A 25,286-nucleotide genomic window follows, 5' to 3' on the forward strand; every position below is an offset into this window, starting at 1 on the left:
AGGCGAGTGTGATGAACCTACCGACAAACCCTAAACGATATTTGATTTCTGCTATCATCTAAAGACCCTTTGAGCCTATATAATTCATGAGATAAAAGAAGGATCAGAACATCTCCAAGATGAAGGAGTTTGTGACGTACCCTTCCCCGAAAAAGAGAGAAAAGTCAGAACACATCCAAATGAAGGATGATGTTAAAAATCCGAGAGAAGTGCAATGACTCAAAAAGAGTGCAAAGGGATCATCAAGGAAAAACACCCGGATATCAAACCGCCAAAATTGCCAGGAACCATGTTTTCTCATGCAAAATTCTTTTATCAATATCTCTTCACTACTTGCTTTTATGAAATTAAGAATATTTCTTCTCTTCTCATATCAAGGAAACGTATAGCTTCCTTGAAGAAAATCGTCAGCGCTAAATTTTTGAATTTGACTCTTAAAACCGAGGAGTTAACCCCGATGGAGGAAATACTCTAGGTAAAAGAGGGATATCTTTGCACATACATGCACATTTTCAAGTATTTGAGTGAACTACAATTTTATTTTATTGGCAAAATTTTCTAGCTATTCCAAGAATGAAATAAACATTCAATATCCATTTTGATGCAACCTGGCGTTGTTTATATTTTTCGAAAGAGTTGCCTCATTTAGTTGAAGTATCTCTTCCTGTCCCATCACGGTTTTCTCATTGAGAAATACGTATGGTAGATTCCCATTCAGCTTAAGGGTCAAACCTGAATTTCCTGCGAAAGCTCACTAATTTCAAAAGCTATTTCAGTCTCAGCAATGGGACGCCCCATTTTATCCCCTTTTCAAAGCTTTAGGGAACCCTATTTTCCTCATTTTAGCGAAACCCCTTTCAGATTTATTCGTCTAAACTCCGAAGATCCCATTATGGTTTCTCCATTTGAGAAATCCGTATGGTAGATTTCCCCTTTCAGGTTAAGGGTTAGGCTTAAACCTCGCTTCGCGAGGTATTTTCCTTTTCAGGTTTGGGTTAAACCTGAGTTGCGTTCCAACAAAATTCCTTGTTTTGACAAGATGTTTTCTCCCAGTCTCATCATGGCTCTTCCCATCGAGGAATCCATGCTTTGTATATCTATCCAGAAAGGATTTTACTTAAGCTTCATCTCACGAGGCATTTTCTCAAAAAATGTTTCATCAAGGTCCTCATGTATTCCTTTCCTCATTTCAATACATCTTGACATATCTTCATCCCATCTAGGTTAAGGGTTAAACCTGAATTATTCCAAAAGCGTATCTTGTCTCACCCATGAGACTTGATCAAAATTTTTATTTCCACCATCTTCGGGATTTTCACCCAAAGTCCCCTCATGATTTTCTCATTTATAATTATCCAGTTATATCATTTTTTGAGGACTTTGTCTCCCCAAAACCATTCATGATAAGGTTTTTAAGCCTAAAAAGTCATATTCTCAAAAATAATTCTTCCACACCCAGTTCAGATCTGCTGACTGGGGCATTTTTAAAATTTGGAGTGTTATCTTTGCTACTAAGCTCGACTTTCAACCGACTTAATAGCAAAGAGGGGCATCTGTGAACACCCCAAATTTTTCAAAGTTTGGTAAAAATGACTTTTTTTTCCCTGGTTCCATTTTCTGAGAGAACCAAAGCTAAATTTCAATCGTTCTTCAGATTTTCTGGATTGAATTCCATATGGATATACTCAAATTCAATTTCGGATCCAAACCCAGTGTTTTAAATCCAAATCTGAGCCTCGTTGTCCGATTTTCAAATTAAAATTACAAAAAAAACCAAAAATGGTTTTTGAAGGGCTCGTGCAGTTCATCCAGCATCCTCTTGGATCCCCAACCCTATAGTTCTCAGTTCGAGGTTGTAAACCTCGAATATTTCCTCAAAATCCGGATATAAAACCCATTTTCTGAAGAAATTTTCCCAAAAATCGCCTTGAGTTCTCAGGAAAGCTCTCTTTTGTAAATATCTTGCAAAAATACAAAAAAACTGGTTATTAATCTTTGTTTTCTCGTAAAACTTTAGGATTTTATTCTAAAATACAAAAAATACAAAAAAAAGAAGAAGTGAAAAATAACACAGAAACCAAAAAAAAAAAATAGAAAAACTACAACAAAAAAGAATGGTTTAGAAGCTTTTTGAAGCCATTTTGCCGAAAACCTCATCTTGAACCATTTTACAAAAATTTCATAAAAGGAGACCTCCTTTTTGGAAAAAAGAAATTTTTTTTCCAACGAATTCCTTCCCGCGTTCTCCCTCTCGTTTCCTACACGTCGATCTTCAACAACTCCTTTCTCTCTCAGCCTTCAATCCTTAACAGATTTCCCTTCAGGAAACTTCGATCCTCTCTTTAAGAAGGGATCCTCAAGCCTCTTCAAAGGATCATCTACGTTCACGCATCCATCTTTTCTGTAACGTTTCATACAACAGACCTTCAGGCAGTAACCCTCGAAGCATCCTTTTTCTTCCTTCGATAACCCATTATCAACCTTTCTTTTGGATCATCCATCTTCTTTGAGCAACACCCCTTACGAACAAGCTCCGTCAGAGTTTCAAGCAGCCTGTCTTCTTCTCCAATTAGCAGAGAGCGATTGATCAATTTCCTCCTTCCATCCACTGTTTCTTCCTTTCTAACTCTCTCTTGGTCGACGAAAGGAAGCTGATCTACCTTTTAACCTTCAGAGGAAGTATTACCACTCGGCCAAGCAAACAAGCATCAGTGTTCCCTTTTCTTTTTCCTTTGAGTCGAGATCCAGCCAATCAGGTAGGAGTCTTCTCCTCCTTTTCGGAATTTATTTTTGCTCCATTAACACACCCTTTTGTAATCTCGATTTGCACATAGCAAACCGAATTACAAATGTGCAAGATCAATGGAATCTGCGTATTTCAACAAATTTGGTTTCTGAATGGCTAATATGATCCGTCTTGATACAGATTGGTTTTGCTGCAGAAGCAAATTTGAGTAATTAATTTGAGTATCTGTGAAAGAAAATCTGTTTTATCATGAAAGCATTACAGAAGTTGCGAAATCCATTCATCTTACCCCTGTTCATTATCAAATGTGTGTTGTTATTATCCATTAACCTTCACATTGAACCCATCATTAACGTTTGGATTTACTTTCATCAATTTTCTTTTCTTTCTTCTTCTTAATGCCTAATATCTTCCATCGTGTACCTAAGCATTCATTATATCCTTTCTGCGTATTTCCCAGCTCACAGGTACTTATGCATCTACATTTCATGATTTATGGCAGCATTTTATTTCACTTTGTCTTTCATGCCTTATAAATTTATTATAGTCACCCCCCGCCCCCCCCCCCCCCCCCCCCTTATCGTGCGCATCTGTGAGTGTATTACAAGAGATTCATATTCAGCATCTACGCCCATGCTCTGGCACCCCTTAGCAACATTCATCACATAATAGTTACACCTCATCTATAGATTCTTCTGTGCACTGTATACACCCTATACATTAGACTAAACCAAGCATTGAAAATCACATCCCTTAGTTCACTGCATGGGCATATCGTGCATCTTTTTTTTTGTGTTTTGTTTTGTTATTATTTTATTGCTGCTAGTATTTCCAGCTTTCTTCTGTTTAGTTCAAAGGATTAAATAAGGGGATAAAAGCCTCCTTTTGTGTTCTTTGCTGTTTTCATGATTTTTGTTCAGAGAAGCTACTTGCCTCACTTTATTTTTTTCTTTCTATCTGCATTCGTTGCTGGCTTGTGGATCTAACTTCTGTTAAGAATGTGGTTGCTCCATCAGCGCCGGTATCTCCAGTTGAAAAGAAAGTTACTAATTCAGACAAGTCACCAGGTCCTTGGCTTTAAATTTTTTTTTCTCTTTTAGATTGATTTTGCTTTTGATGGATTTGCAAACATCCTTGAGATCGTCTATGTCCATATGGATGGTTTTCATTGATAAAATCTTGATTCCAAGCTTTCCTTCAATTTAAATTAGATGGCCACCATGATGAAGCATATGTGAACCGGCTTGTTCTCTTGTGATGTTAGAATTGAAGCCGTTGTTTAGCATGCTTTGTAAGCCTCTACATTAGTTAAACTGGATGTAAGCAAGCGTAAACATTGGCAGTGGTGATATAAACCTCACATACCTAAAGCAAGAAAACAATCTTGAGGTTAGCTGCAGTAATCAATTAGCTCAATCCACATTTTCCTCAAACATTCATGAATATCATGTGCTTACACACAGTTCACTTCGTGGCACTCTCTGTTTCTGCATGTCACCATCATTTATATGTTTTATCCCATCCATTGACTACCTACATCTCATCACCACATGCAGAACACCAACACACACAATCTTGCACCTTCTTCAGGCATGTCATAGCTCCCTGCTCATCTTCCACCACCTGCAAGTTATACTGTACATCACCACTTTCTGCACCTTCACAAATACACATACTCATCTTCATTTCTCACTGTTAGCACTATCCTACAGCCACATCCAGCGCTCCCAACCTCCCCTTTACTACCACTGTACTTGCAGCAGGACCCTGTGTTGTCCTCACATCACCACCAGCACGGCATCTCACTACACCAATAGCATCATCACTACTTTCCTGCGTTTTTATCTCAGCACTTACCACACCTCCACAAGAAATGTAACAGCGTCAAAATCTATATGTTCATTTTGATCTAATAACATTAGTAGGGAAATGTAACACTATCTAATGTCATCCAACTCATTTTCACCCTTTTGCTTGCCAAAATCTCATGGTATATGTCCACAAAAATGCTAATCTGTCCCAGCATATTACAACATTGACTCGCCTCCTCTCCTCTACTGTAATTACAGTGGTAGCCTTCCTCTGTTGGAACCTCCTCCATGGCACCTCTACCTCTCTTCATATATAACCATAACAATACATCCGTGTGTTGTCACCTACCATTCTACATTACACTTACACAATATCACCTTCCATAGCAACACCACCTATAGGTCGGCTCACTATATACATGGCAACATTGCAGTGACATCCTGTATACATCATTTAGGTACATACATTTCACCTCTTCACATCACATTCGTTTTCTGCAAAATCATGCATCCGCTGTGCATATACCTACTGCGTCTGCCACCAGATTTCCTTTTGCTCATATTATAATCCCCTTTCCATTTCCTACATCCCATAATATGCATATATACTGTTTACACTCCTTACAATGGGCACAACAATATATATATATATATATATATATATATATATATATATATATATATATATATATATATATATATATATATATATATATATATATATATATATATATATATATATATATATTAGAAACCATTCATTACCTGTCTAATTTGCATATGCATTATCCTTCCAGAGCACATCTTCATTGTCCTTTCCCACTTACCTGTCACTTGTGCACCAGCACATTATACTTCATCTGTATGCTCATTGCTACGGTCCCTTGCACAACATTCCATTGCATGTTGCTCCACACTGCTGTGCCTATAGCAGTCTCATCTTGGTATGATGGGATTTCCATGGACTGTCACTGCATCGCTGAATCACGAGAAGTAATTTTGCAAACATAACCGCAACAACAACATATTGGTCTCAATATCAATGGCTCACCAAGTCCTTTGGCATGTCAAGTTTAGCATATATTATATCATCTATATGTACTGAGGTTTTATCTATGGGTCTTTATTGTCAAATGTGTACTTTATCTTTCCACTAATCTTGGCTCTACATTATATTAAAATCAAGCTTCACTTATAGTTTGTAGTGGCATGATCTTAGAAGCACTATTCTTGTGCTCACTCTGTTTTTGCAGGAGATACATGGAAAACACTATCTTCCTTCATAAATTAGGGATCTTTTGTAATTTCAATCTAAAAATTGTAATAGCTAGATATTAATGAGATTCTTAATATTTCCAACTTTTAGATAAAATGGATGAGCATTGTAAATATCACAAATTGCTTATTTTCATGCTTTTTGCCTTTATTTCTCAAAATCTCACAATGGAGAAACACGAATGGCACGCACACCATTTCGTGAGAGGTAATTAATCCTAAGTTGATGATTTACATCAATGGCCATAGTCAGGATGTAAACAAAACTTAGCATTTTTATCTTTTATAAAATAACACTGGATCCACACTGGACCCTTTTCAAAATTCATCATGTCTTCTTTAAATATTTTCTCTTTTATCATAGTTTAGTTTAAAATTGATTCAATACATATATCAATGGCCATAGTCAGGATATATTGAGAATTAATTTCATTCTAAACTCTATAAAAGCACCAAAATATGTTTGATTCTTCATTTGAATTTAGATATGATTATTATATAATACATTCTAAGACCATAGTCAGGAGTGTATTATATCATTAATCTTATTTACATTCGTGTGAAGAATGAAATATGATTTTTGAATCCAATTTCAAAATTATTTGAATTCATCCATCATTTAGGATAGAATTGCATCATATTTTCAAAATTTCCTTTTTCAAAAATTTCAAGTAATTCTTTTCTCAGATCAAATCTTATCTATAAATTCAATTCTACATCATTTCAAAATTCAAAAATTCAATTTCAAAGTCCAATTTGACTTTGAAATTCTAAAATCATGTTTATATTCAAATTTTAATCGAAACTTCAAAATTCAATTTAACTTTGAAGTTATCTTCTATTTTAAAAAATCAAGTTTATTTTTTATCTTCAAAATTCAAAATCAAAGTTTGAGATTGATTCTGAATCTCAAAAACTTAACTCTTCCTAAAATTCAATCTGGGTTTTCAAAACCCAGATCCATCTTCAAAAGTCCCATTTGGACTTTCAAAATCCAAAATCCAAAGTTAAGATCCTAATCCCAACTTGGATCCAGATTTCCAAGTACAATATCCACTTTTGGAACTCAGACTTTAGATCCAAATTCCATTTAGGATCCAGAATCCGACTTCACCTTGGATCTCAGACTTCAGATCCAAAATCCATTTTAGGATCCGGAACCCAATCCCATCTTGGATCTCAGATTCAGATCTAAAAACCGACTTTAGGATCTAGAATCCAATTCCATTTTGGATCTCAAATTTCAGATCCAAATTCCATTCCAAACTTCAGATCCAATTCCATCCTGGATCTCAGATTTCAAAACCCCATTTCCCCTTTAGGATTTCAAATCCATAATTCAGTTTTATCTTGGATCTCAAACCTATTTAGAATCCAGACTTTAGATTCAAATTCCATTCTGAACTCCAAATGTCAAATCAAATTCTATCTCCAAAACTAAATTCCATTCCAAGTTTATCTTGAATCCAAAAACCAATTATATTTCTCAATTTTTGATTTCTCAAAATCTTATTTTGATTACAAGCTTTACAACTGAAATTCAAATCACATTCCAAACTTCATCTCTATCCTGATTCAAAATTCTAAATTCCAAATCCATTTATGACTTTGAAATTTCCTTTCGTCTCCTTTTTCAAATCGTTTATTTCAAAGTCTAGATTTCTTTTCCCAAGCTCTGATTATTCCAAAAACTTAGAACTTTAAATCTTAAGTTCTAAGTTAGAAACCATTTCTTTACTCTATTATCAAATTCATCTCATAAATGCTTGGAGAATTCCAAAATCATTTTTTTAAAGAGCATACATCCGTGCATTTTGCACAAACATGATTCTTTGTGCATTTAGACTTAGAATAAATTCTTAGATAAATTCTTAGCAAAGCAAAGTGCATGAATTCGACCCTTGGTTCGATTACCCCTGGTAAAGACGCCAGGAACGGTCGAACCTCGTACCGAGGAGCGGATCCCATCTCCCAGTTTTCCCGCAAATATTTCAAAACGGAGGCGAGTTATTTTCTCAAATGTTTTCAAATTAAGGTCAAGTGAGACCCCGCAAAAGAGTTCATCTTTCTCTTCTTTTCTTTTTTTTTCTCTTCTCTCTTCTTTTCCGTCTTTTATTTTCTCCCTTCAAAAAGAGGAAATAAAGGCTGGAAAGGAAAAAAAGAAGGAAGAGGGAGAATATTACGAGAGGAAAAATTTTGCGATGATCACATATAGCTGCAAGCATGAATTTGAAAATTGAGCAGCTTGATATGAAGACTGCATTTCTACATGGTGACTTGAAAGAAGAAATTTATATAGAGTAACCTGAGGGCTTCATTGACAAGGGTAAAGGGCACCTTGTCTGCAAGCTGAAGAAAAGATTATATGGATTGAAGCAGGCACCAAGGCAGTGTTATAAGAAATTTGATTCCTTCATGACTAAGCATAGATATTCAAGAACCTTCACAGACCATTGTGTGTTTGTGAAGAAATTCTCAGATGGTAATTTTACAATACTCTTGCTTTATGCGGATGATATGCTGATCGTGGGCCAAGACATCAGCAAGATAAACAAGTTGAAGCTGAAACTCAGTGAGACCTTTGCTATGAAGAATTTAGGTCCAGCAAAGTAGATTCTTGGGATGAGAATCATTCGTGACAGATCACATGGGCTAATCTGGTTATCGCAAGAGAAGTATATCAAAAAGGTTCTTGAAAGGTTCAATATGGATAAAGCAAAGCCTGTAAATTGTCCACTTGTAGGCCATTTCAAACTTAGCTCAAGACAATGTCCTGCAAATGATGGAGAATGAATCGAGATGCAGAAAATTTCCTATACTTCGACAGTAGGTTCGTTGATGTATGCTATGGTCTACACCCGACCAGACATAACTCATGTTGTTGGAGTTGTTAGTCAGTTTTTGTTAAATCTAGGAAAGAAACATTGGGAAACAGTGAAATGGATTCTGAGGTATCTATTCTCGAAGGGTTCACAGATTTCGATATGGCTGGTGATGTAGACAACAAAAAGTCTACCTCTGGGTATGTGGTTACCTTTGCAGGGGGAGCAATTTCATGGCAGTCAAAATTACAAAAGTGTGTAGCTCTCTCCACTACAGAGGTTGAGTTCATCGCCATTACTGAAGCCAACAAGGAATTGCTATGGGTGAAGAAATTCTTACAAAAGTTGGGCCTGGAGCAAGGTGAGTATGCTCTTCACTGTGATAGCCAAAGTGCGATTCACTTGAGTAAGAATTCCTTCTTTCATTCAAGATCAAAACATATCGATGTTCGATATCACTGGATTTGGGATGTCTTGAATGAAAAATTACTGCAACTGGAGAAAGTGCATACTGATGACAATACATTAGATATGCTGACTAAGTCATTGCCCAAGGACAAGCACGAAAAGTGTCAATTCCAAGCACGAATGAAAGAAGCCTCCACATAAGTCGGGAAGGGGGAGAATTTATTGGGTTTCCCTCCATATTCAGTATCTGCCGCACTCCAAGCACATCACCTGATCTTGTCGAGGATGTCTTTCGTATTCACTGGATAGCAATTTGTAGAAATTCTCTTCAGCAGAATAACGATTCAGCTGTTCAGAAGCTTGTGGATCAACGATTTATGGTTTAGTGTTTGGAGCTGTGTAAGTCAGATTTCGTATTCGCCGCACAACGATTTGTGGTATCGCTAGAGAGCAATTTGTGTTGTCAGTAGGACAACGATTTGTGATTATCGCTAGATAGCGATTTGTGGCTTCAGCTGAAAGCTAGTTCATGACATTGTTGCACAACGATTTGTGGTATCGCTGAAGAGCGATTTATGTTGTCAGCAGGACAACGATTTGTGATTATCGCTAGGTAGCGATTTGTGGCTTCAACTGAAAGCTAGTTCATGACATCGCCGCACAGCGATTTGTGGTATCGCTGGAGAACGATTTGTGCTGTCAGCAGAACAACGATTTGTAATTATCATTAGATAGCGATTTATGACTTCAGCTGAAAGCTAGTTCGTGACATCGCCGCATGGCGATTTGTGGTCATCACTAGATAGCGATTTGTGGCTTCAGCTGGAAGCTAGTTTGTGGCATCACCGTATGACGATTTGTGGTCATCGCTGGATAGCGATTTGCAAGAATTGCTGGAATAGCAATTAGTGCTTTTGACGCTTCGTATGTTGTGCGAAACGTTCAGTCTTCTCGCATTTAATGCGGGTCTTATCCCCTATAAATATAGGATGGATGAGCGAGAAATATGTGTCTCAGTGAGTGTGCAAAACATTTAGAGAAAGAAAGAGAAAACTCCTTTTTTTGGGCATCGAAAGGGTGCAGAGAGAACAAGAGCAATAAGTGTTGCTATACCTCTTTCAGGAAAGCTTCGTCAAGCTGGTTCTTCAGATCATTCGTTCCTTGTTCTTCTGTGAGGTATATTATCTTGTTCATTTGTTACACTTCGTGTGTTTGTGAGACTTATGCCTTTTGTAATTTTCGTTTGAAAGATAGTGTAAGGTGCTGACTTATAGGTCGTCGTGGACGTACCTTAGTTGAGAGGGAACCATGTAAATCGTTGTGTGTTGTTTTTGTTTTCGCTCTTAGTTTGTACTTTTTCCACTATCATCGTTGCATCGTTTCCATCGATTCACACTTGTGGGAAAGACTCGATCCATCCGTTTATTTTCGCACTATTCCCCAACAAAGACAACTCCTTGATGTGCAAGGGCTTGCTCTTGGACGCTCTTGAAAACAAAAAAGACAAAGGCCATTGAGCAGTGGCACTCGAAATGCTAAACTCTTCTAGATGCTCAAACCTGGTCTCCTTTATCAGAAAAATATGCATGTATCAGTGTAGTAACTGGTCTATCCTCCCCAGTATGGACCACTTCAAAAAGCCTAGTTGCATGCCTTTTTAACTTAATGTGATCCAATCTCATGAAATTTACTTTAACATGATTTTGATTCTCATAAAATTTGAAATCTCATGAGATTTACTGTCACATTTGTAAAGAGCAATCAAACATATCTTAAGAATTGAGCCATGGGATAGACCCCTTTGTTTTGAATTGTCTCAACTAACTACATCTATTTTTTTTTTAAAGGCATCAACCAACTACATCTCTATTAGTCACCTGTTCATGAATAATAACAAGAAGAAGACACAATTCTGCAAGAAACTGACTGATCAAGTCCGAGCAAGAGAAAAAGAAAGAAACAAACACTAAATTTTCAGCAGACATGAGAAGAATCTTGTACCTTATTTTCTCTGAAAGATAATAGTTTTTAGGGATCAGAGCGACCACAAAGGCGTCCACTACTGTCCAGCTTGCTGTAGAAGGAAAATCCACAACATGAAGGAAGAAAAAATGAACTGAGACAGATGGGAAGAGGAGGAGCAAACCTATGGCGAAGTTAAGGGTGTGTTCTTGTGTCACGGAAGGACTCCTTTAAGAATGCTTACCGAGGAAAAGTGGAGGGCAACGGTGATCTTGGATCACGCCGATGCTTCCAAGGAAAACGCCTTCTGTGGAAAGTGGAAACCGACAAGCATTCTTAGGCTGAAAGTCAACGTGGGAAAGGTAGGTGAAGGAGCAGAGCGGACTTCTCCGCGGATTTGAAATTTCTGGGGCTTTGCTACACCCCGACCGAAGCGAAGCTACTTTCCATGCAAGGGGAGCTCAAAGAGAGAAAGTGCTTCCCAATTGGAAAAAGGCCCTCTTTCATTTCATATGGTCACGAAACAAACGCCCCCTTATGAATTTTTCAGGTTTCTTTTACCGGCTGCAGAAGTAGTTGCGGGAGATGAAGTGAGAGACCAACAGATCGGGACTCCCTCCCAGCCTAACAATCACGTTTGCTAGAGATCCTTACAAGGCCTTCTTTCCGGAGGTGGGTCGGAAAGGCCGCGCGGTGGAAGATGAACACGAAGGTTCGTCGATTCGAGTTCGACGTTTTCCTGAGTTTCAAAGGTGATGACACCAGCAAGGCTTTCGTTGGCCTTCTCTACCGAGCACTGAAACAGTATGAGATATACACCTTCTTAGACAGGGACACGTTGGAAGAGGGTGGGAGGACGGAGGAGCTGTTCGCGGTGATGGAGGAGTCTCAGATCTTCATACCCATCTTCTCCAAATGCTATGCAGAGTCGACATGGTGCCTAATGGAGATCACCAAGATGGTTCAATGTGGAAAATTGATCCTCCCTGTGTTCTACGACGTTGAGCCTCGCGAAGTCAGGAATCAAGGGGGGCCGTTTGAAGCAGCGTTCGGGAAGCACGAAGGGGATGAAGGGTTGAGCGTGGACACGGTGAAGGAGTGGAGGAAGGCTTTGAGAGATGCAGGAGACATTAAGGGAGACGTTGTAAAAAACGGGGCTGATGGGTATGTCTCATAATCCACTCTTTCTTATAAAATTGCCATGGTAGCTTGATAGAGTGAGCAACATCCTCTTCTAGGATGCATGCTAGTCATCACAGGGCATAGTAGGGTTTGACACGCAAACATCCATAATGAGATTCATTATTATTAGTTAGAGAAAATGCATCCACTCTTGCAATTATGTGAAAATTATTGGAGAAGCATAATTCTTTCTTTGTTCTGAAAATGTATTGTATTGATTATGTGCTTGTTTGTCCATGGCTGAAATAATCACCAATGTTTTTGACATTGATTAACTGCCTTGCTTTCCTTTCCGCAGACACGAGGCGAAGCTTATCCAATTTGTTGTTAAGAAGGTTGTAGATGAAATAAATAAGACTCTCTTTGATGTGGCCAAATACCCAGTTGGGCTTGATTCTCGTATAAAAGATGTGATGGAGATTTTGGAGATCGAATCTGATGATGTTCGAATGGTAGGAATTCAGGGCATGGGTGGTGTAGGCAAGACGACGCTTGCTAAGGCTGTCTTCAACAAGATATCTTCAAATTTTGAAGCTTGCAGCTTCATTTCAGATGTTAGGGAAGTAGCGAAACAATTCAAAGGGCTTGTTTCCCTGCTAAATCAGCTGATCCGTGACATTCTAGGTAACAAATATACAACTGTCAATGACATCAATCAAGGGATCACCATCATTCAGAAAAGGATTCACAGCAAGAGAGTTCTTGTCATTCTGGATGATGTTGATGATGACAAGCAGCTTAATGCACTGGTTGGTAGCAGAGATTGGTTTTCTAGAAAAAGTAGGATCATAATCACGACAAGAAATGAACATGTACTCAATGTGCATAAACTCCATAAACATGAGATATATCGTCTTGAAGGATTGAATCTTGACCAATCAGTTGAACTGTTCAGTTACCATGCCTTTGGCCGAGAGAAGCCATCAGATGCGCATGCTCATTTATCTAAGAAAGTCGTTTCGACAACAGGTGGACTTCCCTTAACTCTTGAAGTATATGGCTCACTTTTCTTTGATCTGAAAACTCTAGAGGAATGGAATGAAATGTCAGAGAAACTAGTGCAAGTTCAACATAAAGATATTCATGTGAAGTTGAAAATAAGTTATGATGGACTGGATGAAGCAGAGAAGCAAATATTTTTGGATGTTTCATGTTTTCTAATCGGAAAGGGTAAAGAAAATGCAGTTCACATGTGGAGAGATTGTGGTTTTTTTCCAGCCATAGCACTTAAGGTCTTACTACACAGATCTCTTATTAAAATCAATAACCAAAACATCTTTGAAATGCATGATCAAATTCGGGACATGGGAAAACAAATTGTTCTGGAAGAGAGCCCTTCAAACCCTGATATGCGTAGCAGACTGTGGAATGAAGTTGATGCACTGGAAGCATTGAAAACTCTTAAAGTAAGTTATATTCTGGTAACTCTAGTATGGTATCATCTTTACTCACTTGTACAATCATGCTAGGGTCCAATTCACAACTTGAGTCTCCGAACCTCAGATAAACAGAGCAAGTATGATGCTACTGAAGCTTGGTTCAGTGGGACTGAACATGTCCCCAGCCTCACCTTATCTTGACTAAGTCTGTTTAACCTCAGAGATTCTGAGCCTGATTTTGGGTTGGCCAAAATCAACTTTTTCTTTTCTCCTTTCTGTTTATTAGCACAATGAAGAGGATAAGATTTCTCTGTCCTTGCACTATTTTTATGAGAGGGGTCTTTTCTCCCTGTCTCCAGCATATATCTGGTTGAGTTGGCAGGATGAGGACTATCTCTGTTTTCTTGGACAGATAATCGCTCTCTCTCTCTCTCTCTCTCTATATATATATATATATATATATATATTTCTTCTGAAGAGATATGCAGAAAATAGGTAAAAACATCTATATTGTTTTAAACATGGGTAAGTTATTTACATATGTGATTATGTTGAAATTCGACTCAATTGGCATAATAGGTGACTGACATGGATTAACACAAGCCTATTAATGATCAACACCAAGCCATTTTGATCTATAGGTTGAACTAGATTCAACACTTGGTTTATATGTTTTGTCAAAAAAAAACCACAACAACAAGAAAACCCATTGACCATATATAGATCCGGTTAGCCTTTGTCCAAATATTTACGAATTTGACACTTTCATCAACTTAAATATGATATACGAAAGCCACATATAGGTTTGAATTGAGTTCATGCAACGCCAAATTAGAAGTGATGTGAGCCCCATTAGTTTTAACTTGGATCGTTATAATTTGAGCCTGTATTAGATTATGGGGTCTGTTTGAGATCAACTCATTTAACCCAACTGTATTAAACCAAAACACAATTCATATACATTCCAATACATGTATTTTGAAAATGACAAGCATTAGTACATCCAAACAGAGCCTTAATCAATTCCAAAGACTTTTTGTCAAACAAAACCAGATGCTCCTTAATTTATTTAACTAAACCCATACTCATTGAGCTTCAGGTTAGGTCATGTTTTAGTCAAGCAAATTGAGCCTACCTTTTAGCAAGCTGAACCTGAGCATTTAGGAAGAAGCCTGATTTGTTAATGAAATGATATTATGCCTTATCATCTCTAAGATGACATGGAAAAATTATTTGATTGCTTATACTTTGATTACGATTGACACCTATGCCACATTAAATTGACTAAAAGGATATGGGACATGACATTCTGGTACAGCTTTCCATTAGTAGTAGTATATATGAGGACATGACACATGAGTAAATTGGAGTATTGCTGTGACATAGTTTGTCACTATCATTGTTGAATATAAAAATGTTGTGATCTAACAGGCATGAAGAAAAAATGATCAGACTTATTGTTAAAAGTGTTCTTAGTTTGCTTAATAAAATGATCTTTGGCAATGTAAGAGATGCAATTGGAATTGGATCTCGTGTAGTAGATGTGGTGAAGCAGTTGGACATGGAAGCAGCTAATGACATTGGCATGGTTGGGACCTATGTAGAGGGAGGGATCAGAAAGACAACTATTGTGAAGGCCATATACAACTATCTGCATCATGATTTTGATGGCAGTAGGTTCATTTTAGATTTTACAGAGAACTCAAAGCAACTAGTGAAGCTACATTTTACCTGTTTTTTAGAAAATCTTTTAAAATCTTTTGTTTTGGCCGAAATCCCAGAGTTCTAGTTGGATTAGGACTCTTTTTCAAGAATCCCAGTCGGATTAGGACTCTTTTTCAAAGTTTCGGTCGGATTAAGACTCTATTTTTTATTGCCATTTTCACCTATTTTTGAGAAAATCTCCTAATATCTTTCAAAAGAAGTAAAAAACCCATAGTTTTAATCAAACCAGGACTCTATTCAAAGAGTCCCAGTTGGATCAGGACTCTGACTCTGATTTCAATTTTAAGAGAAATTTTTCAAAATCTTTTTATTTATCTCTTCAAATTTCAAAATTGTTACACTTTTACCACTGAGTTTCAAAATTCTGGGATCTTATCCCAGAGTCTTGATCGAATTAGGACTCTATCCTGAGTTCATTTTCTCACTTCATTTTCACTGGTTTTCAAAAGCTCTTTTTAAAATCTTGTCTTTTGCTGCTCAAAAAACCAAAATTTTTCAGAGTTCTAGTCGAATTAGGACTCTTCTTTAGAGTCCTAATCATATCAGGACTCTGAACCGAACTTCAATTTTATCTTATTTTCACCTATTTTTCAAGATCCTCTCGTTTGTTTTCTCAGAAAATTCAAAATTCTGAGAATCCTAGTCCAATTAGGACTCTGTCTCCAGAGTCCCAGTTGGATCAAAACTTTGTTTTGATTTCAATACTTATTGCTATTTTTACTGTTTTTGCAAATTCTTTCATCTATTTTTAAAAAAATACCAAAAAAACTCCAGAGTTTCAGTCCGATCAGGACTCTGTCCTAAAGTCCTAATCCAGTTAGGAGTCTATTCTAAAGTTTGTTTTTACTTTCATTTTCATTTTCTTCATTTGTTTTTCAAAAATTAGGTCATTTTGCAGAGTCCCGGTTGATTCAGGACTCTATTTCAGAGTTTCAGTTGAGTTAGGACTCTAACCCTAACTGCATTTTCCGGTTTATTTTACCAGTTCTGATGAAAAATTTCAAAAACTTCTTCATTTGACTTTCAAAATTCTAAAATCTCAGAGTCCTAATTGGTTCAACACTCTGGTCCAAAGTTTCAGTCCGCTTAGGACTCTATTTTTAAAACCTTGGAATTTCATCTGTTGATTTTAATTTAGTCTTTATTTCAAAATTTTCAAAACTCTGATGTGGGGCCCACTCAGTTGGCGCCATATCTAGAAGAGTTTTGACCCAGTCAGAACTCTGTGTCATTTCAAAACTTTCAATTCCAAGTTTACTTTTGAAAAACCTCTCATTTTCAAGTTTTAAAATCTTTTTTGAAAATTCAAGTGGGGCCCACTCGGGGTGGCACCACATTTGAAGAAGTCATGGTTAGACTAGGGTTAGTCGGTGTCCTACTTAGGTTAGATGTCTAGGTGAGTCAAAGTTTGTTTTTAAAACTTCTATTTTTCTTTTTGTTTTTAACTTTGATTTTAAAGCTTTAAAAATTAGGGTTTGCAAAAACCCAAATGAGGCCCACACTAGGTGGTGCCACATTTGGGAGTCTTTTAGGTCAATTAGGTGTTTAATTAGAAGTTAATTAGGTTAGTTAGGGTTAGGGGTAGTTAGGTAATCAGCCATAGAAATCACCCCCCCCACCTTTAGAAGTCCAATTTTTTTAGGACTCTTTTAGAAAACCTAAAAATTTTTCTATTTAAGGAGCCCATAGGGAGGGTCGACCCCTATTCCTTCCCTTTGAGAATTCTTGGAGCTTATCTCTCTTCCCCAACACCTCCTCCTTCCTCCATTGCAGTTGCAGCCCCAAGGTGAGTTACTTAATAATTATTTCATTATTTTTTATTAGTTTTTTTATGTTTTACATTGAATTTTACCATAGGCGCCCCCTTGTGTTCATGGATTCAACCATGATTTTCAATCAAGAACACCAAGTTCGATCCAAGAAGATGATCTAACCCTGTTTAGTGCTATTTTTCAAGATTCTAATCCATTAGAATCATTTATATTGTTGTTTTTTATATTTTTAACCAATGAAATATGAGATTTACCCGTTAAATGGGCTAAATCCATATTTTCAAAGGGAAAATCAATTTCGACTATGGATTCCGTATATTTTTTTTATTTTTTATCATATTAATGTTTATTTCATATATTTCAGCATTGAATTAAATTTTGTTTTGTTGTTTAGGTATTTTTTTATTGTTTTCAAAGGTTTTAAAATCAACAAATGAAATTCAAAGGTTTTAAAAATAGTCTTAAACAGACTGAAACTCTGGACCAGAGTCCTGAACCAATTAGGACTCTAACCAATTAGGACCCTGAGATTAAGACTTGCAAAAGTAAATCTCCAGCACCTCCTCCTTTCTCCTTAGCAGCTGCAGCCCCCAAGGTAATATTCTATATTTTTTTTATGTTATTTTTTTATTTTTTATGATTTTCAATAGATTCCACCATGGGTGTCCCCTTTTTCATGGTTTTTAACCATGGATTCCATCTAAGAACCCCAAGTTCGACCCAAGAAGATGATCTAACTCATTTTGATGAGTTTTTTCAGGATTCTAATCCATTAGAATCGTTATAAATACATTGCTTTATGTTAGGTTTTTCAAAAGCGATTCAAAACACACGAGAATCTAATAAAACACTAACTATGGTTAAACATGAAAAGTAATAAAAAAAATGCATACACAGTATAACGAATTTTAATCTAATGCTAGAGTGTCAGGTTGGATCAAGAAGTGATCTAGAAATTGTTGAAGAAACCAAACAAGTCTCTGGCTTGTTTGATCAACATAGTCAGAATCTTATTCGGCAACTTGCGTGCACCCATCACTAGGCTTTAAGTAGATAAGGCTTGGTTCTGTTCCTAATTGACAGCTCCAATTCAAAACTTATAATGTTAGCTAGCACCAACCATGAATTGATGTATATGGCACTGAAAACAACTAATCTGATACATAAGATATATTTATGCCATGGTTAATCACATAATTTCACTGTTCCATCTAGTATATTTGTCATAATTTCTGGAAGAGAAACAAAAAACAAAAAGAGAAGCTAGTGAATGATGGATAATAAGAAGTTTTGTTTTTGTTCCTTTTTGTACTGTAAATGCTTAATAAACAAGGAATCAAACAATCAATCAATTATGAATGCAACGTAACTAACACATCAATTGTGAATGCTTTGTAACTAAGCACTTCAAGTGATTAAGCTACTATTCAGACCTTATGACATGTAATCATTTGCTTTTCTGCTTTCCTTCTTTGAATCTTATGAGTAATATCCCTCCAATAAATTTTATTATATCCTTTTGCCACGAATTAGGCTAAGCTTATCCAATTTATTGCTAAAAGGGGTTTAAATGAATTAAATAAACTCACCTTGATGTGGCAGAGTACCCATTTGGGCTTGAGTTACATAATGCCAAGTTGATGAAGTTGTTAGATGTCCAAGCCCATGAAATGCAAACCAGTGGGATGGGGAAGATCACCCTTGCTAGGGCCATCCATAACAGAATCACTTCAAGCTTGGAAGCTAGCTGTTTTATTTCAGACCTCCACGGCACTTTAAAATATGATCCAAGTGTAGATGACGCAAGTCAAGGTATCCAATTTATCAAAGACTGAAAGGGTTGAATGACCATAAAATGTACCATCTTGTAGGATTGGATCTAAATGAAGCACTTCAACTATTCACTTATCATACCTTTGGTAAAAACTAATGGACAATTTTGAGGTATATGATCCATTTTTTTCTGATCTAGAAACTCCAGAAGAGTGGGAAGATGCATTAGAAGAGCTTAGACAACATAAACATAAGTATTTACATGAGATTGGAAGTATGTTATGATGTACTAGATGAAAATGTGAAACAAATATTTTTGGATATTTCATGCCATCTTATTGGACACTATAAAGATGCAGTTTATATGTGGGGAGACTCTTGTCTTTCCCAATGTCACATAAGTGCGGATCCAGATGCGGGTGTGAAGGGTGAGACACGGCAGTTTAAAAAAACCTGGGTGCGCCCCCCCCCCCCCCCCCCACCCCACACACACACATATATATATATATAGATAAAATTGGACTTGGTATGGGTTAACTGAATCCAGTTTCCGACAGCAATGGACTCCAATTCCGTTGACTCCACCTGCGGGTGTGAAGGGTGAGACACGGCAGTTTAAAAGAACCTGGGTGCGGGGGCGCACACACACACACACACACACACACACGTATATATATATAGATAGATAAAATTGGACTTGGTAAGGGTTAACTGAGTCCAGTTTCCGACAGCAATGGACTCCGATTCCGTTGACTGCACCTGACATTGCGGAAGTCGGGTCCAAATGTCGCACCCGCATCGACGTATCTGTAATATGGGTGCGTTTTTCTTTTAGAAGTGTCCATGTTACATAGATCTTTCCCTATTACAGCAATCACTACCTTACTGCATAGGTCTCTCATCAAAATTAGTAATGAAAAATGGTCAATTACAGGAGCGTGATCAAATATGAGATATGAGCAGATGAACAATACATCAAGAAAACCTCTTAGACTCCAGCGTGCACAGCAGATTGTGGAATTATGATGAAATATCAGATGCAGTGCGAATTTAAATTAAAACAAAACTAGTTTTTGTTTTTATTCTGTTGCCCATTTACAGAGTGCGGACAGTGACTTGAGACAGACGGATCCACTTCAAAGCTAGGAGGTTTTTAGTCTTATCTGTCATGTTATAAGACACATTTTTCATCTTCAACAATAGAAACTTATACAACCTCTCAAGTTTTAAAAGGCAAATTAAAGACTTCATGAGTTTTTAAAGCCATAAATGGGGCCTTTTAAATGTGTAGAGATGGTAGTGCAAGGCAGGGAGTTTCCAAATTTTATTCATAAAAGTATGACGGTATACAAATGGCTTGGGTTGGTGCCAGGCTGAGAACTGTTCAAAGTGTTCTGCACTAAGCAGTATACAACTTTGCTGAACAACTTAACTTATTATGGCACACCTTGGCCTTTAATGACTCAAGCTAGCTAGACCTAGGAGAAGATTTGATCGATAGTTCTTTCATGTCTTATTTTACTAACCTGATAAAATGACTACTACATCAAGATTTTTCTCTAGCTAAAATAGCTTTCGTGCTCAGAAATGTCTAGTTCAGTGTTATTAAAAACGCGCCTCAAGGCGCAAAAAAGCATGCCTCGCCTCAAGGCGAGGGCTTTTGTGCCTTGAGGTGCTGGTATAAAGCGTAAAAGCCTCGAGGCATATGCCTCGGGGCGAAATGCGCCTCAATGTGAGGCGTATGCGCCTCTTTTTGTTGGTCAAATGGGGGTCAAAGCCCCCATTTGACCAAAAGATAGATGTTATTAAATCAGGGCCCCGACCCTAATTAGGGTTGGGGGCCCTAATTTCTCATTTTGTCTCACAGTCTCTCTCTCATCTCTCGCAGTCTCTCTCTCGTCTCTCGCAGTTTCTCTCTTGTCTCTTGCAGTTTCTCTCTCGTCTCTCGCTCATCTCTCTCTCTCGCATGCAGTCCCTCACTCGTCTCTCGTAGTCCCTCACTCGCCTCTCACTCATCTCTCTGTCACAGTCCCTCACTCGTCTCCCACTTCTCGTCTCGGTGTCTCCCACCTCTCTTCGTCTCGTCTGTCAATCTAACCCGAGCTTGGGTTTCAGAAGAAGAAGAAGAAGAAGAAGAAGAAGAGAGGTACATGCTTTATATATTTCTATATATTTTTCTTTTCTGTTATTTTTTTGTGCGAAATTTCAGTCTGCAGTTTGGTTGAGTTCTAATCTCCTTTAGCATTAAAATTTGGTTGCCCTGTTAGTACCTGTAGCAACATCAACAATTATGCCATGTTCTCTTTAGGTTACATAAAACAATTGTAAAATGGATAATCAACAAATGACAGAGTTCAAAACATCCATTGACAATGAAAGAAAGATTACCTACAACTTGTACAAGCCTGTGCATGTCTTGCTTATTACCCAAACAAAAAATCCTGATTCTCACAAATGAACCAACAATTTTGTCCTGGAATTTCTCCAGAACATCTAGCAAATCCTCCACCAAGTTCCGTCTCAAGTAAATTAAGTTTATGTTGTGCACATTCACTGCTGCATAATCACTTAGATTAGTCCGTGGTATACTCTCCTCGGTCTTTTTCTTAGTTCTACGTTTCTTATCTGACCCTGTCTTAGCCATTGCACTTCCCTCAATCTCCACTTGCGCAGTCTCATCATCTACATTTCTTCCTTGGATTTCATTCACTGGCACTTGAGAAGAGATCTCCTTTATAAGAATGTGAGACTCGATAAGTTTTAACATTTCAAAATGCTTAACACGAGCCTTCCCAAAAGGATTTTGGAGCCTTGCATCACAAATTATCTGGCACTTTTTTTAATGCCACGACAATATTTTCTTTCAAGATAACCTTAGTGGCAGAGGTAGTATGATGTTTTCTTTTTATGGTTTCAACAGCTCGAGCACTTTTTTCCCAGAAGGTGAATTCAGCAACATTAGTAATAAAGTTGGTGGGTCGAAGCACCCTATTAGCAATCTTTAATTTTGCATTCACTGCTCACATATTACAGGATTTCAAGTTCACTTGAAACAAAGTTATTCAAGACAAAAAAAGTTGTATACTCTTTAATATTTACTGGACTCATAAGCATGACGCTGAAATAACTTTTTTGTTCATTTAAAAGTTTAAGCACCATGCTCTTTGAATTGTTTGGCAAGTACAATATCGAGATTGTATAAATCTTGTATGGCTTGGAAAATTTTATTATTTTTGTAGTAGAGATTAGAAGGAGAAAAGAAGTTGTATACTCTTAGTTTTCAAGTTATATATGTTAAATCTTATTGAATATGAATCTGAATTCATTGGATTATATGTTAATTTCATATTTTTTCAGTATTTATTTGAGATTTTTTATTTCTTGTTGATTGTTGCATCATCAATAAAGCATTTTTTATTTATTTATAATTTTAGATATTTTTTATAGTTTTTTTAAGTTAATTTTTTTTTGAGGCCTACACTTTACGCCTCGAGGCTTATTTCTCGCCTCAAATTTTGGTGGAGCGCCTTGCTATGCCTCAACACTTTTCACAACACTGGTCTAGTTACATGAGGCTAGACTCTTTTTTTGTTTTATCTTCCTTTTTCCAGAAAGGCTTTTGCTATTCTTTTTTTTCCTTTTTCTGTCTCATTTGTGTTCATGTGGTTAAACTAGGAGGTACTTCCGTTTGTTTCTATCCTTCTATGTTTTTTGCTTTCAAAAATATATTTAAATTTTGAATTTTAAATATTTACAAAAAAAGATTTATGTTACAGTGCAACTATTTGCAAAATAAAGGGAATAAGAGAATAACAAAATCCACAGTGCAACACTGCAAGATTCAGTTACCCGGACAACCCCAAGCATCAAGTTGTAATGAAATGGTGACCAAGCACAAGATTACAAAGTAAACATGAAATGCCTTAACAACTCACAAAGGCTCAAAGAGCACAAATATCAATCCACAAAACTCAAGAGTCTCACACAAAACAATTTAAATAAAAATATTTTACGTATTTCACTTGAATTGCATAACAATATGCATACATACAAGAGGACATATACATCTATTTATAGAGCCAAAAGAAACTAGCTGTTGATAGATCTAATGGCTAGTTAATCTAGCCATTAGACCATCCCAATGGTTAGCTACTCTAGCAAAATGACAAAATACTCTTTATAAAAAAGGAGAAATAAAACAAATGCAAAAGAAATAAAAAAATACTAGCCTAGCTTATGTCCATACAAAGAATAAATATGTAAAAAAGTACATATATATATATATAACAGATTTTAACACGTCAGTGCCAAGTCTTTATGATTTTCTCATGTCACATAGATTGATTTTGTTTTGTTTGTTTGCATCTTCAGGGCATTAGAAATAATTATATTCAAGGTTTCAGCCTTAAAAATGATAACTATAGCACAGGAGACCTGGATTTCAGCATGAAGGCTTTTGCACAAATGTCCAAACTTAGACTGCTTCACATAAATCGTTACTGGAAGTTTGGAGGTGAACTTGAGAATCTCCCTTGGAATCTAAAATGGCTGATATGGAAAGATAGTCCATTTGAAACTGTGACATATGATGGCTGCAACTTTAAGGAACTTGTCGTCCTTGACTTATCTGACAGCTGGTTCATTGAGCAATTGTGGAGTGAGCGAGGGTCACAAATTAAGGTAAAAAGAATTTTATGAATTTTGGTATTCTGGATGCATGTTCTCATAATGAGAGGAATTGTCAGGTGTTTGGCAAACTAAAGGTCCTTGATCTCTCTGATTGTGGGAATCTGGTCACAGCTCCTAATTTCGTCGGTATTCCATGCTTAGTCAAGTTGGTACTTGACAATTGTGAGAAGTTGGCTGAAGTTGATGTATCGATTGGGCATCTTAGGAAGCTCGTTTTTTTGAGTATGCGACATTGCCGATCTCTAAAGCAACTACCTGACAGTATTTGTCAGTTAACCTCTCTTCAAACCTTTGATTTCAGCTACTGCTCAGGGCTGACTTATTTGCCCGAACAGATTGGATACTTGGAGTCACTAAGACAACTCAGCCTTGATAGTTGTGGTAGTTTAACAATGCTGCCTGATTCCATAGGAAACCTGAAGAACATTCCTATGTTATCTCTAAAACATTGGGGATCGTTGGAAGGGTTACCAAATTCTATTGGAGAGATGGTGTCTATAAAAGTGCTCATCCTTGATTATTGCAGATCTTTGAAAAGGGTACCTGATTCTATTAAGCACCTAACAAACCTATGCCAGCTATCACTGAAGGAGTGCCAATCATTGGAAGAGCTACCGTACTCTATTAGCAACCTTGTTCAACTAGAGGAACTTATCCTAGAAGGCTGTGAGAGGCTTCAGTCCCTCCAACATCTCCCTTCTTCTCTAATGGTTCTTGATGCTCAAGGTTGCAGTGCACTAGAAACAATCTCAGATGCTTCAGTTTTGAAGTACTTGAAAAAATTGGATCTAAATAAATGCAAGAAACTTGTCAAGATCTGCAGCTTGGAAAATTTGGAATCCTTGATGATCCTGTGCATTGATGGTTGTGAAAGCCTTAATCATGACCTCATAAGGAGACAATTCAAGGTAATCTTACTCTGTTAGATTGGAAAGGATCATAAGTGTGCAACCAGTATTCCTTTCTTTCTTTTTTATATTCACATTGGTAGCTGTGAATTTTAATTCTGGCTTGTTGACTGATTCTGGCCTATCTATTTTCCAATGTAGAATGGGATGTTCACTTATCTGGAGGAGTTCAGCATTCCTGGAACTGTCACGGCAAAGCTATTGTCCTTCGTGCTTCCAAGAGGGTCTACAAGCAAGCCGCTGATTATAAATAGATTGAACATCTACGCCAGCGGAAATAGTGTTTTTGTGCCCTTCCATATCCAAATCGTGCTAGATAGAGAGGTAATCTTCGAGACAAGACAGGAAACCTGTTACAACCCATACCATCTTCGCAATGGAAAAGATGAAAGCTGGTACCCTGTCCAAATAGAAAAGGATGATGAGATAAATAGGCGCTTAAGGGGTGTAGGTAGTTGCGGAGTGCTGATGATACAAGTCTCCTTGGCATCCCATGATGGTCATCTGCAGATGAGGAGGGGAGAGATCTGGGTCCGGGCCTATCAAAGCAAGGGTTCATGATGGACAGATTGTGATGAGTGTTGGTTTCCCCTTGTGCATTGTGAAACTTAGGCTGTATGGGTCGTACATGAGTTTCAGTCTTTGGTTGGGATAGTGGTTCTGTTTCTGATGAAAAGAATGCCATGTTCTCAATATGGACCAGGGTGCCTCCTTCGGTTCCATTTCATTCCTCCTTCATTTCTCTACTTGGTCAAATTGATTTATTTAACTGCTTTTGTTGGACATGCTGCACATGAGAGCATGAATGCCACTGTCTTCCATATAAAACACTAA

At 37.2% G+C, this 25,286-nt stretch overlaps 1 protein-coding gene across 1 annotated transcript; it reads left to right on the plus strand.

Annotated features, from left to right (window-relative positions):
- Positions 1–11,411: 11,411 nt before the first annotated feature.
- On the plus strand, positions 11,412–25,013 carry LOC149815677 (disease resistance protein Roq1-like). The gene is made up of 5 exons (XM_089990605.1): positions 11,412–12,188; positions 12,505–13,612; positions 23,227–23,535; positions 23,601–24,452; positions 24,594–25,013. The coding sequence occupies exons 1-5, from the start codon at positions 11,725–11,727 to the stop codon at positions 25,011–25,013; spliced, it is 3,153 nt and encodes a 1,050-aa protein (XP_089846731.1). The 5' UTR covers positions 11,412–11,724.
- Positions 25,014–25,286: the final 273 nt, after the last annotated feature.

This window comes from Nuphar pumila, chromosome 15 (genome assembly GCF_984573655.1).
Source record: "Nuphar pumila chromosome 15, dmNupPumi1.hap1.1, whole genome shotgun sequence".
Lineage (NCBI taxonomy): Eukaryota > Viridiplantae > Streptophyta > Magnoliopsida > Nymphaeales > Nymphaeaceae > Nuphar > Nuphar pumila.

Coding starts and splice junctions, on each gene's coding strand:
- LOC149815677 (XM_089990605.1), top strand. CDS start 11,725: ATGAACACGAAGGTTCGTCGATTCGAGTTCGACGTTTTCCTGAGTTTC. Junction 12,189..12,504: donor GTAAAAAACGGGGCTGATGG/GTATGTCTCATA, acceptor TCCTTTCCGCAG/ACACGAGGCGAAGCTTATCC. Junction 23,536..23,600: donor AGCGAGGGTCACAAATTAAG/GTAAAAAGAATT, acceptor AGGAATTGTCAG/GTGTTTGGCAAACTAAAGGT.